At 36.4% G+C, this 13244-nt stretch overlaps 1 protein-coding gene across 1 annotated transcript in view; it reads right to left on the bottom strand.

Moving 5' to 3' along the window:
* Positions 1-70: 70 nt before the first annotated feature.
* stxbp5l (syntaxin binding protein 5L) overlaps positions 71-13244 on the bottom strand; it is a 230268-nt gene continuing 217094 nt past the window's right edge. The window contains 6 exon segments of the mRNA XM_055230353.1: positions 71-2674; positions 3382-3602; positions 4586-4697; positions 5665-5830; positions 7934-8297; positions 10507-10746. Coding sequence (XP_055086328.1) covers positions 2633-2674; positions 3382-3602; positions 4586-4697; positions 5665-5830; positions 7934-8297; positions 10507-10746 — 1145 coding nt within the window. The 3' untranslated portion in view covers positions 71-2632.

The raw sequence follows: 13244 nt of genomic DNA, 5'->3' as shown, positions 1-13244 counted from the left end.
TCAGATTATTTTTATAATCTTTTTCAATTTGTTTCAATTTTTTTTTTTTTTTTTTTTTTTTCAATTTTTTTTTGGTGTATATTTTCTCTGCCACTGATAGAACTGCACTGAGCACAAATCCTATTGACAGTAGATTTGGACACCTTCAAAATTATGTAGATTCCCTTTTTATTTCAGTTGAAAACCTGAAAATGAGGATGCAAATGGGTGACTTCAGAAAGCAGTGGTTCTTAAACTTTGACATTTTTAGTACCACCTCAGAAAATCAACTCATTTCAAAATGCAATGTTGAAAAAAATAAAACATAAATATGGACCAACCAGTGATTTAGCAAATAAGCCAGACTAGTTCTATTCTTGACTTAAAATAAATTATATAGTAATTTACACCAGGAGTAAAGATCAGAGTGGTTCCTTGATGTAAAGCACTTTGAGTGCCTAGAAGGTGGAAAAGTGCGATATAAAAATGTGACCATTTACAACAACATCTCCATGGAAACAGTTTCAGTCCCTAACCCTAAACACTAAACCAAATTTTAACCAAATTTAAACCAGGTGGCTGTCTGAACAAAATATGTAATAATAGGATTTACCTGATTGAACTAGAACTAAACCAGGATTAATTGAGATCAAACTCCAATAAAATCCTTGTGGCGGTCTATGCTCCTGACACTGCTTTCATAGTCTGTCTATCTGCGTTCAACATTGTGGTATGAAAAAGGAAACAAGGAAACTGAAAAAAAAAATCCTATCTAAATATTAATTAGCAGTATTGTCTACATGATATTAACTCCTGAGTGCCACCAGAAGAATACCACACTCTGATGTAACAGGTATCGGTACCACAGTTTGAGAACCACTGCAAATACATTATATGCATAAAGGCCTGACGTGTGAGATGTCAATAAATCCTTTGTTTTTTAGATCAAAATACAGACAGATACACAGGTACAAAGAGTCCTCCTCCACTTAAAGTTGTCATGTGACTTTGACATGTATAACACAATCACAATATGATACACGACAAATGTATCATGAAACATACAAGAGCCTTCCACAGCTGAGAGGCCAGAACCATCAAATATAGAAGTGACTGACGAGGGAATAAGTTCATAGTCATCAAGAACAATATTGAACATAAAACAAAATCACCTTCATGTTGAAATTGTTACAAATGTCATACACATGTACATTAGTTTCTTCACTGACTCAACAACCTGAAATAGCACTGAAAAAATATGTTTATTTTACCGTATCACAAAAAGTCACATGAGACTTTGAACAGATGACGCCAAATCCTATTTGTAGTCCTTCACATTGACAATCAATTAGATAGCACTTGTGTTCAAAGAGGAGAGGAGCTATTTTCTATATTGGTCAATAATAGCATACAGAAAATCATTAGAAACAGCAAGATTAGAAGATGTAAGAGTGCGTTTTGGTTTTGCTTTGTCCGAGAAAGAGTTCTAGGTTCAATTTTGAGGCACTCTTTCCATACTTGTTTACGACACAAATCTACATAAATTCGACCCAAAATGGCACACTTCAGTGCACAAGGCAGCTAAGACGCAAAACTATCAACAACTTATTAAAAACTAACATTGCCATCAATATCTTTTCAAAAGTAGTTAAATTTTATGAATGCTCTCACACATAACTGTTCTTACCTCCCCTGATATGTAGCTTTGTCCATCCATTTGCTTGTATGGCACATGATTAGTAGTACACTTTTACCATAGATATTAACACAATTTTCAAGCCTTCAGTCTTTCCCAAACATCCCACACCAATTAGTTTTGCCTTTGTTGGATTGTAAATAGGAAATGGATTATATGTTGTCATTTTATGTTCTTTTAGCAGCAGCCAAAATTTGAAAATAACCATGAAATCTGTGCCAAGTGTTAATAATACAAATGATTTGTGGTTGCACTGTGCAGCTTTCATTCATAAGAACATAGCAAAACGTTAGTGCATGTAAAGCTAACTATGTGCACTATACTTGTGTCAAGTAATAGAAGCTAAGAAAAATATAAATAAAAAACAAAAAAAAATTTAAAAAGGGAACAGAACAGAACATTTGGCTTAATAGCAATGCGGGTATACGTTTCCCTTTTTATATATAGTTTTTTGTCAGTATTTCAAAAAATATAAAGTTTTCATAGTTTCTGTAATTGGCGTACATTATTAAATAAAACTTCTGTATTTTCTATCTCCAGTTAAAGAAGCATGCTGCTTTTAATATGGCAGTTGGATATTTTAATAGTCATCCATTTTGTTTCATGCATTTCTTGTTGGTTACATTTTGAGTATCTACACAGTGAGGTCCATAAACCCAAACTCTCTCTCACGCATCATTCACTCATAGGACAGACTTTTCATATAATCCCAGTTTTTTCATCAGCGTACTGGATGCAGCCTCCCTCAGTCTTTCTGACCACATGTCTAGACAAAGAGCTAAGCCTGCTCTTGTCCTCCTGGTTCAATGAGACAGTGAAGTACATGGCCAGTCCAGAAGTCGTAAAAGACAAAGTCACCCGTGAGTAGTCTGTCTTTTAAGTACGTCCTCTCCGCTGAAGAATGCAGCCTCCTGTCCCGGTGCCAAACCCGCAATCCAAGGGCAGCACTATCCCGCATCAGAACTGGTACCACTTCTTGTCCTTATATTTTAGCATTATCTGAAATCAGGGGAATAATAAGGCATTTTTTGGACACTCATATTCATCTACCTAGTTTCCAATATTATACTCATGTGTACATCAAGATATTTGGTTAAATATAAATGCTTGAGGCTGATAAATATATATTTTTACACTGGTGAGTTATAATTTGTTATTTATAGCAGTTCATTATTAAAATATAAAATTTTTACAGTGATTAAAGCGTTGGTTGTGTGTTATCTAATGCAATCTGCAGATGACTGCAGTGATGAGATTGCAAGAAAGATTATTTTGATTAGTCATTACAGCATAGCGTCATCTCTCTGTGCTCCCATAGACTATGAGTTGTCTGATCCTATGGTTCAAGTGTGGGGTACAAAATACAATAAACACTGAAAACAGCCTCAAAATATTCTATTAATAAAATTACAAGATGACTGAGCTTGAGGTCCCATAAAAAATGGATAGATAAGTAATCACAGGATTGTTTTCTTTCAAACTATCAAATCTCATAGGCTGCCATATTTAGGTAATATGTCTTCTTCAGAAGTATGTTTTTAAGGGGAAGAACTAAACTTGCTAAACTTGCTATAATATAAACATATTCTGAAATTTATGGGAAAATGTTAAGAATCCTGGACATATTTACTTCAGAGATAGCAATTATATATATTTTTTGTTTATTTTACCATAATTGTTCAGCCCAATGTAATAGTTTTCAGTACCTCATGCGCGTGTTTGGAGAAGGACTCTGCACTGGTCATCATCAGAGCTGTCCTTTCCTCCAGTTCTCCCAGCCTCTGTCCTCTCTCGTCCAGAGCGATCCGGGCACGGGCCAGGTCCCCCACCACTCCGCTGGCTGCCACCTTCATGCCCTCTACTCCCCCTTGCCCAGGGATGTGCTGTGCCAGGCTACGAGAGGCTTTCCCTGCAGCGGCCTCACCAACTAACAACACAAGGAGGGTCAGGGTATACAAAAATCACACAACTTTTAGTTAGTCTTTGTTTTAATTGTGAAAAGCAGCTATCCATGGATTCAAAATGAGGAAAACTAAGGACTGTTGTCACGGCAACTTAAAACCGTTCTCAAAATGACTGTTCTGACACTGTATAATGGGAAGTTGAAAACCCATGAATATACTGAAGTGCAGTTTATAAAAAAGGTTTTTATTTGGTAGTTAGAGCATGTTGTCAGGATTCCTGTTTTTCCGTGTTCTCTTGTGCTGTCCCACCCCCTCCCGTGTCTCTGTGTGCTGGAGCTGGGCAGAAAGTCTAGCACCACCATCACCAATGGTTTCCACTACTCACCTGCATCCCACTGCCAGTCAAGCTACAACCTCTCCACCACAAAGACTTGGCTGATTCATTCACAGGCTGCCAGATTGTCATTTATCCACCATGTTATTATACTGCTTGGCCTAATTCATCTCATTTAATATTTCCAGTTACTTACTTTGTTTTTTCATGTTTTCTTCAGGCCCTGTTTTTGGACCAGGCCCACAGCTGCAGACCACCTCAGTCACCAACCCAGCTCCCAGCACCCAGCCTTTGTCTTTTTGTTAATAAACTCTGTTGATTTTTGCGTTCACTTGTATGCACTTTTTTGATCTACCAGTCGTCATAACAAATGTATAGCTTTGGTGCTAAAAAGTACTTTTATAGATACTCAAAGCTGCTTGTCACTTTGGTACACTTTTGATTTACTTAGTCACACTCGGGTGCATGGAAAAGACATTTCAGCAGAGGCAATTATGCATCCAAGTAAATGCAAAAGCTAACTAAATGCTAACTTTGGGACAAAAGTAGAATAAGTAAGGTACTTTTAAATGTCATTGTAATCAAAAACAGTGGTGATAGTAGTTGTACACTGCCATTCCTGTATATATTTATAGTTAGACATAGCATAGAAGAATATTTAAAAGGACGCACAAAGCTCTTCTCTGTCAAAGGTATTTGTGTTTCCTCCAAAAAAGCCCTTTAGAAATCCTCTGTTCTGTGCCTCTGGTGTCTCAATCGGCGTAAACAGCTCCCCCAACATCTCCTGCAGAGAGGAACATTATCATTAAACATATGCATAGTCATTACATTCTCTGCACTGTGATACCTCTGCTCCTGCTGCACTGTACATGAATGTATTTTTTGAAATCGTCTTGACAAGTTCAGGCTATAGGTGGCACTATAGTAGCATCAGCCATATATGGTTACAGAAGTATCAATCTAATACTTAATAGTCGGCAGTATGTTGTAGCCGATATTGTTGGGAAATATTTAATGTCAGGTACACTTCCTGTATGTTTTGTAAAATATTGTATTTTGATGATGCATTTTTTGGTAGAGCATAGAAGATTTGGCTTCTAGGTCCAACTATAGTAGCATCCAGCTGATTACCAATAACTAAAACATATTTGTGGAGATGTGAATACACTGTGTCTCCAATAAAGTTGGAATATAACAATTGCTAAGAAAAAATGTGACTCTGGTAATGAAATAATCTGGATTACTGTTAAGAATTAGTGATCAAAAGTTCTTTAATTCAATTCAATTCATTTTATTTTTGTAACGCCCAAAATCACAACAACAGTCGTCTCGAAGGGCGTTTATGTTTTGGTTGATGGGGGAAACCGGAGTACCCGGAGGAAACCCATCCAGACATGGGGAGAAACATGTAAAACTCCACACAGAAAGGCCTGGGCGACCCGGGAATTGAACCAAACCTTCTTGCTGTGAGGCATGAGTGTTGCCACTCAGCCACTGTGCTGCCTACAGCCAATTAATGCATCCTAATCTACTCTAATCAAGTGATTAGAGCAGAAATTAAGGGATTTTCAACTATTATTTCATTTTTATTTATTGTTATTCAACATTGCTTCAGAATCTACATTTTGAAGGCTGCTAAAAAATCAGTTAAATTCTACAGGATTATAGAAGTGTAATGTCATTTTACCATTATTTAGTCCATGTGCTTTTATACAGCATAATACATGTGGCCACCCTCGCAATGCTCCTACCTGCAGATTGTCACACATCTCCTGGCTGTATGTTATTCTCTGGATCTCAGTCGGGGAGCTGAGGTACAGAGCCTGCCCCCCATTGGTGAAGCAAAACGTTCTGGCAATGCGCATGTCTGTCAGAGGTAAGTAATTGACATCCATCAGCGGTCTGAGGCTGGGCAAACTGGGAATGGAGGGAAAGGAGGAGAAAAAAGTCACCAAAATACATTATTATCGCATATTTAATTAATTACAGAAAGTAGATACATAAAGCAATACAGTGTAACTTTGTGGAGGCAGCACATCACCTGCATAGTTCTATGGAAACAGAAAGTAAAATAAAAATCTATATTTTGGAACCCTCTCCATGCAGATAGATACCTTTGATACCACACTGTGGAAGATTATAGCCAAAGGGACATTTCCATGGAAACAAGCGGGTAGAGGCCCTACTCCAGGTGAAGTAAGACTCAGATTTGTGGACATGCAAGCCTGCTCACAGTGAGGAGCCATATTATGCAATATGGTTTCCAGTAATGCTAAAAACTATATACATATTTAAGTCAAAAGTGTGTTATTTCAAATGTTGAAACATGATATTTATAAAATTATTATAAAAAATACAAAGATAAATACTGGTGATTAGCTGATATATTTATATCTGTACTCAAGCATTGTGCCATGAAACTAACAAATAAAAATAATAATAATAATAATAATTCTGTCAACTGGACAAACGTTTTAAAGTGAAGTTCATATATATCATTCAAGCCGCTTCTTCAGTTCTGCTGAGATTGTTGGTGGACACTGCCTTATATCTGTCTGAAGGGAGGAGCTAATACACTGAAACACAGTTTCTGTTTAGATCTGTTGAGCTATACAAAGTGTGAACTGTGCCTGAGTCATTTTTTACATAATCGTTCATTGTGAACCTTCCTGTGTAAGAGACTCTTACACAGGAAGGTTCACAATAGGCAGAGGTTCCAATTCTGGGCCGCTAACACCCCTCTTTGTACACCCCTCTCAACTTCTCTGACTGCATAGAATTCTGTGAACTACGATCTGTAAGTTTGCAAAACATTTTTCCAACATTTTTCCATTTATTTAGCACAACACGTATAACGCTCTATTTGAGTGCAAACATCCTTTTTTTTTTCAATATCAGTAGGAGGCGACCAGTTAAAACTACACTTTAGTGAATGACAATTGTGATGATTTGAAAGTGCTACATTTTGCATTATCCTGGCATTTTGAATTACTTTGTACATTTTAGTCTGGGCATTATCAGTGATGCCAAAAGTAAAATGTCTTTTTTAGTCTTGGGATTTTTGGCTCCTTTGTGGCATCTGTATCGTTTGGATCTCTTCATTTCAAACAATCGTTTTAATATTTATTTATATGTCAGAAGCCAATATGTGAACTCATTTTATCTACTAATGACAGAGCAAAATCATCAAGGCTTAACTGTGTTTAAAATGGTTCAAACTGAAAGTGTGTTTACCCTTTGAAATTATGCATAATCTAAATAAAACTTTGCACTACAATAATAAAAATGAAAAAAACTAACTGTTATTATGATGCCAAATATGTTTTGTTGTACACAAAACAGTCACTCGTGTCGCTTGCTCTGCTTCTGTGCTGATTGTTCTGTGGGTTCAATATTAATCAGGATAAAAATGCATAAAAATAACAGAGAAAAAGATTAGGTTCTTTTAAAAAGGAGATCCATTTCCAACCATTCACATTAAGGAACCCTTCAAAAGAGCTGAGTTGTTTATGAACATGTACATCATTATCTAGAAAGCATTATTAATCCACTCCACACCTGATGGTGGTAAGCACATGTAGCCACAGCTGCACTGGGGCAGAAATGAGGGCTGCCAATATGCACCATCGGTCTCTACGACCATCCATCAACACTCGCCCACACACCATATTCATACTAGAGTGAAGTTCCTTACCTAAGGACACAAAGACTGTTTGTTTTTGCCACTGGTGCCTCACTGTAGATCCTGATTTTCCCAGCGGTCTCCCATCCAAGTACTAACCAAGCCTGGCCTTGCTTAGCTTCTGAGATCTGATAAGATCAGGCTTTGACATCCAATTCGTTAAGTTTTATAAAAAGGCAATTTGAGCTAACATAATCAGTGATTATAATAATATATATAAGTATAATATAATATAGTAATTATAATATGGTTTAAAGCTAAAAAAAAAAAAAAAAAAAAAAAATCAATATAGCATAGAGAGAACTCTTAAAAACTACTCATGTCTCCCAAGTCCCTACCTGAGCATCATAACATGCCCGTTGGCGCAGAAGCAGGCGAGGCACACACTGTTACAGACAGACACGATGTCCGCTCTGAGCACGAATGATGACTCTGTGATGTTATGGACGAAGAGGCAGGACTGGGAGGGCATCAGGAACACTTTGGCCTGTCTCTCGGAGCAGACCACAGCCAGGTGCCCCTCTCCGCAGGTGTCCTGAGAAGAGGAGGGCGAGAAGTGGACCAGCTTACGTCTCCGTGGCCTGTCGGGGTCTTCTGGTGCATTCAAGTCTCTCCAAACTTCGTATGGACTCTGAATGAGCGTTCCCATGCAGTCCAGGAATCCAAAACGCAACACTGAGCCCTTTAGCATTAGCACTGCCCCTGTAGAATAAGAAATATATATATAATATATGAGAACAAATGCAATCAATACAATATAAAACTGCACCAGAGGATTTAAGATTTTTATTTGAGTTTATTTTTTTCCATGAATGCTGCACAGTGGCCTATACCAACTTTCCTCTTCCTAAGTGGCACATATTTTCTTTTACCATTAATTAAATATTTATGTGCTTCACTTTTCTTGCTTACTCTATTTTACAGTTTTACAAAGTAAGAAGAAGTCAGTGCTGGAAAAGGATCCAAGTATATAGGAAATCCCAACACTTTGTTATTGCTGTTTTCCCTCAACATTACACACCAGAAGTTGTATTAGGAGTGATTTGTGCATGTTTGGGCAATCTTTAATAGTTTATTTTCAAGATACCATTTTGTCAATCAAATCTACTTTAGTCCTAGTTTTGATGTGGTGTGTGTGTGTGCAAATGTGAATGCAGCAAATAGCTCTTTTTGCTTCAGGCTTTAACCAGCAACTTTTGGGTTAGAGGGCAAGCAACTAGGTGCTACTGTTGTTTATAATCAAACTGAAAGTCAATACAGAGCTAATTCAAGAAAATTGCAGTTCAAAGAACCTGTTGACTCTCAGACTGTTTTTGTTATTGCTCAAAGCAGCCAATTTGACTTGTAGATCAAAGTGCATATGGCACTATTGTGCACTCTAGAGAGAGTGCAATTTACCAGTTTTAATATTTTACCTTTCTGTTTTCATAACTCTTTGAAATGTCCTCTCGTATGATACCAAGTTGATCTGCTTTCAAATCCACATAAAATAGCACTTTCATCTCAGTTACACTTGAATGTTTGACACATAACATTCATAACATTCAGTCGCGGTCAATGTGCATATGTAACCCATATGTGAAACTGCAATGCTAAGGCAATACAAGGGTTTTGAAATAATTGCTGTAAATTGGAGAAATTTAACTATAAAACAGAAGGGGCAGCTCTTAAAAGCTTTGGTCTATTCTATTCAAAGAAGCTCCACATCGCATGTATTCAAATTAGACACAGACAGAAAAGTTTAAAGAAAGATCCTTGTTGTTTTCAGTTGTTTTAAGGATCTAAGGAAATACCAAACCTGAAATCCCACTGTTTGGGGGGAAATCTATAAAAAAAATAAAAAAAAATCCAATAATCTAAAAATATCAAGTATACTTTGAACCTCTGAGATCTGTTCTATTATGCAGACTTGTTAGCTGATGAATAACTGTCATTTTCAAAGGAATGAGTAATCCTGTTTTTAAAATAAGCTTTTCATAAGTTTAAATGTTTTTCAATGGTAAAAACACTTTTCACCTTTCACAGTCGTTTACTTCATTTTTAATCAAAAAGTTAAATTTGTCCTTGGAGAAAATTAAGTTCTGCAAAGTGATTTTATTTGACAGTCAGAGCAGAATCTGAAACCAGGATGTCCAAAAACTTGATCATTTGTTCATTTGCTGACCCCTGGTGGCTCAAGTTAGTGTCTTAGTTCCTGAGCTGGATCCATGTTGATTCATAGGATCATATTTAACTGACTTGAGTATAAAATCACAAACTGACAACACTAAACCTTATACCAATAATACTTGAACTTTAAATTAGGAGTGGACAAATGATCAATGTTAATATTGGGGGAATTTTTACATATATTTGCAATATTGAAACATCCCAAAAATGTCCCAACATTAAGCGTTGATATATATTTTTTCCATGAAGCCCCAGTTAGTGTGTGCCAGTGTGTCATTTACAGTTTGTCCTCAGTGAATTATATATTTAAACAGAGAGTACACATAAAATAAGAAACTGAAATACAAGATTGAAGATATATGGTTACACAATCATCATAAAAATACAACAAATTCCCACATAAATGTAATATAATGAGTATTGTAATTATATTGGCATAGTGAAAATATACTTATTTTACAATTATTTAATAATATTTGAACTTTTATTCATACAAAGCTGTTCAATAGTTACTTGGATAAATACCACAATTTTGTAGTTAACTGTGATAAAATTTTTCAGTATTGGTTAATATCGAGTATCGACATATACCAATAACCATTATTATTATAGTATTATTATTGGAACTAAAAAAAAATGTCAATGTATCCCTACAAAACAGAACATTTTTGGTTATATGAAAAAGACCATATCACACCATCTCAACATATAGATACTCTACTGTACATTTAACCAGACTGACCACTTGGCCCCACAGTGACAGACTCCTCCATTCTTTCCTCCTGGTCCGTGGGGATGGACATTGGGATGAGCAGGACCACCCCCAGACTGGTGCCCACCCACAGACATGGCGTTGGCAGCAGGTCGTTCTTTCGGGCATACGACTCTCCAAACTGCAGCGTGGTGATGGCCTCTTTGGTGTCGCGGTCAATACTGGACACACTGGAGCTGCGCGAACGGCTAAAAGAATTCTCACGAGACTCTGGTTTTGAAAACAAAAACATACAGACAAACAAACACAAAACAGGCAGAGGCATCAACAATGAGGCAGAGCATGGGAACTCAAACTGAATTGGAAAAATAATAAAAATGGAATAGATTAAAGAGACACAATGTACTCTTTCAGGTGGAGCGTCTGAAATAGGCAAATGTTATTATTTTGCCTGGAATGTTCTACAAATTGGCATAAAACTAAGCAATCTCTAAGGAACCAATTTTTTTTAGCTGATAAAAGCACCTGCCATTGAATATATGAAGAGTTTAATGCCATAGAGTGGAACATTCCAGGTAAAGCAACATTTTCATGAGATTGAAGAGATGAAGCAGTTGACAGACACTCCTCCAGATAAGTTACATAGCGCACCTTTAATTAGAAAGAACAAAAATTACTTCTACAAGAGCTAGTGAAGAAGTGAAACAAAGTACTGTAAAATGCCTTAAAATAAAGCATAAAGGCAATGACTTATATGATATGGTAGTCAGCTTATTTCAGTACTTAATTGTGCAACAGAATCTTATATTTCAAGCCTTTATTCATTTGATTATGATGAAAATATTAGTGTATTTATTTTACTTGTTATATTTGTTTTAAATCCAGTTAAAATTCACACATAACAAATTAGATTAAAACTCCGAATTTGAGGCTAAATATTTTTTGGCTGTAAAAGTATAGCCATGAAACATTTTACGTTTTAATTTTTTTTTTTTTTACGGAAACAAATATTTGCATATTTCTGTGACATAAAACTAGCATAAGAGGTGATAGAACGGAAATGTCATTGGAAAAAAGCAAGTGAAAAGTAATTAGTGAAACTAGTCACGCATTCTCCCATGCACAAACCCCTCCTTAAAAATGCACACATTGTATACATGTTCATAATCACGCATATGCTAACAAGCAAATCTATTCACTTCTCCATTGTGTACCAAAGGCCTTTGTCATCGAAGTACATTTCTGTACCACATTTTTAAATTATTTAGAGCCTTGCAATGTGCTCTTTATGTAATAAGTGCAAATGGGTGCAAAGCATGCGTACACATTTTGGACTTGAAGAGACTGTTGAATATTTCAGTCAACATCAGTTTATGTAGAAGGCATGGGGTGTATGTAGTGGTGATGAAAAATGTTCTCTATCAGCGTAAAAGGGTTTTCTGCCTCTACTGCCCAAAGCACCTCTAAGGAAGACAGACAGGTCTACAGGATGGACAAATGTACTGAACCATCGGATTTCCCTGTGTTGCTAAAATAACATATTTCTAGTTGTTCCAGGACAATCTGTCACCATATTATGACATCATAAGTATGTTAAACCATAAGAATTGAGCTGAACAGTAGTAAAAGTATCATTCATTTTCCCCATACACTTTCAATACAGAAATTAAAATTGTTATTAATTAATTTACTTGATTAATTGCAATTAATAGCAATTTGAGCATCACTCCACATGATGCTTACCTTAATGTGCAGACTAAAGTTTTGATTGAAATGTTCACCCTATTTAAATATTTATGTTACCTTTTCACATTTAATCACTTTATATAGATGAAATAGGGTCAATATTTCCTGATCTTGAAACAATAACATCAGTGCAACACAGGGAGACCAGACCTTCTTGAACAGTACCAGAGGACGGGTCTTGGCCACAGTCCTGATCTTACCTCTCTCACTCCAGCAGAACGGGGTGGAGGTTGTGGTGGTGTGGTGCTCGTCATGGGAGTACATAGTGACTCCGTGTAACTGCTGTAGCATTGCCCTCCTGGAGGCGTAACCTACAGTACGAGTATGTGTGTCCCACACATAAAATGCCAGCAAAAACACACAAAAACCCGCAACCCAGACAAACAAGAGAGGCCAGAGCCGCCCCAAACGAACGAGACGCACAAATGAACAGCAGAGAGGGAAGAAAGAGTGTCAAGAGCTTTACAACAATTATACAAAGTTATAGTCCAAAAAGTATCCAGTCTTATTTACGCTTGTCACAACAATGAACATTGTAGAGAAGGCCCCAATTATAAACAACTAGCCTTGAGTGCACATTCATTCAAGGCTGTGTCAAATACAACACTGCAACACTATACTTAGTGATAAGACCTGAAAGTTCGCTCATAGTTTAATAAATAGTTTCAAGATTTATTTGTTTAAATTAGGTCAGTCTATTTGCAGGGACAATGCATATGTCATTAAAAAAAGATATGTTCTACACCAGATTATAACTAAGCAGCTAGTTTCATCGGCAGTTAGTGATTAAACTCAATTGTTACCTGAATGAGAAAAACACAAAATAAATGTGTTTGCATATGTGTAATGTGCTGTTAATATCCACAATAAGAAATGTATCTGTATGTTCTACATCAGCTAATTTCTGCAGTCCCAGATTTACGAGAATTAATTAAGTTGTACCAAATCGTTTGTTGAAAATACCTGAATGAAACCCAAAAAATAAAAGCAAAAGAAATCTGTCTGTATATGTGTAATGTGCT

Source organism: Periophthalmus magnuspinnatus, chromosome 21, assembly GCF_009829125.3.
Source record: "Periophthalmus magnuspinnatus isolate fPerMag1 chromosome 21, fPerMag1.2.pri, whole genome shotgun sequence".
Taxonomy (NCBI): Eukaryota; Metazoa; Chordata; class Actinopteri; order Gobiiformes; family Gobiidae; genus Periophthalmus; species Periophthalmus magnuspinnatus.
Note: the sequence above shows the minus strand (reverse complement) of the source record. Positions and strands in the feature narration are given on the sequence as shown.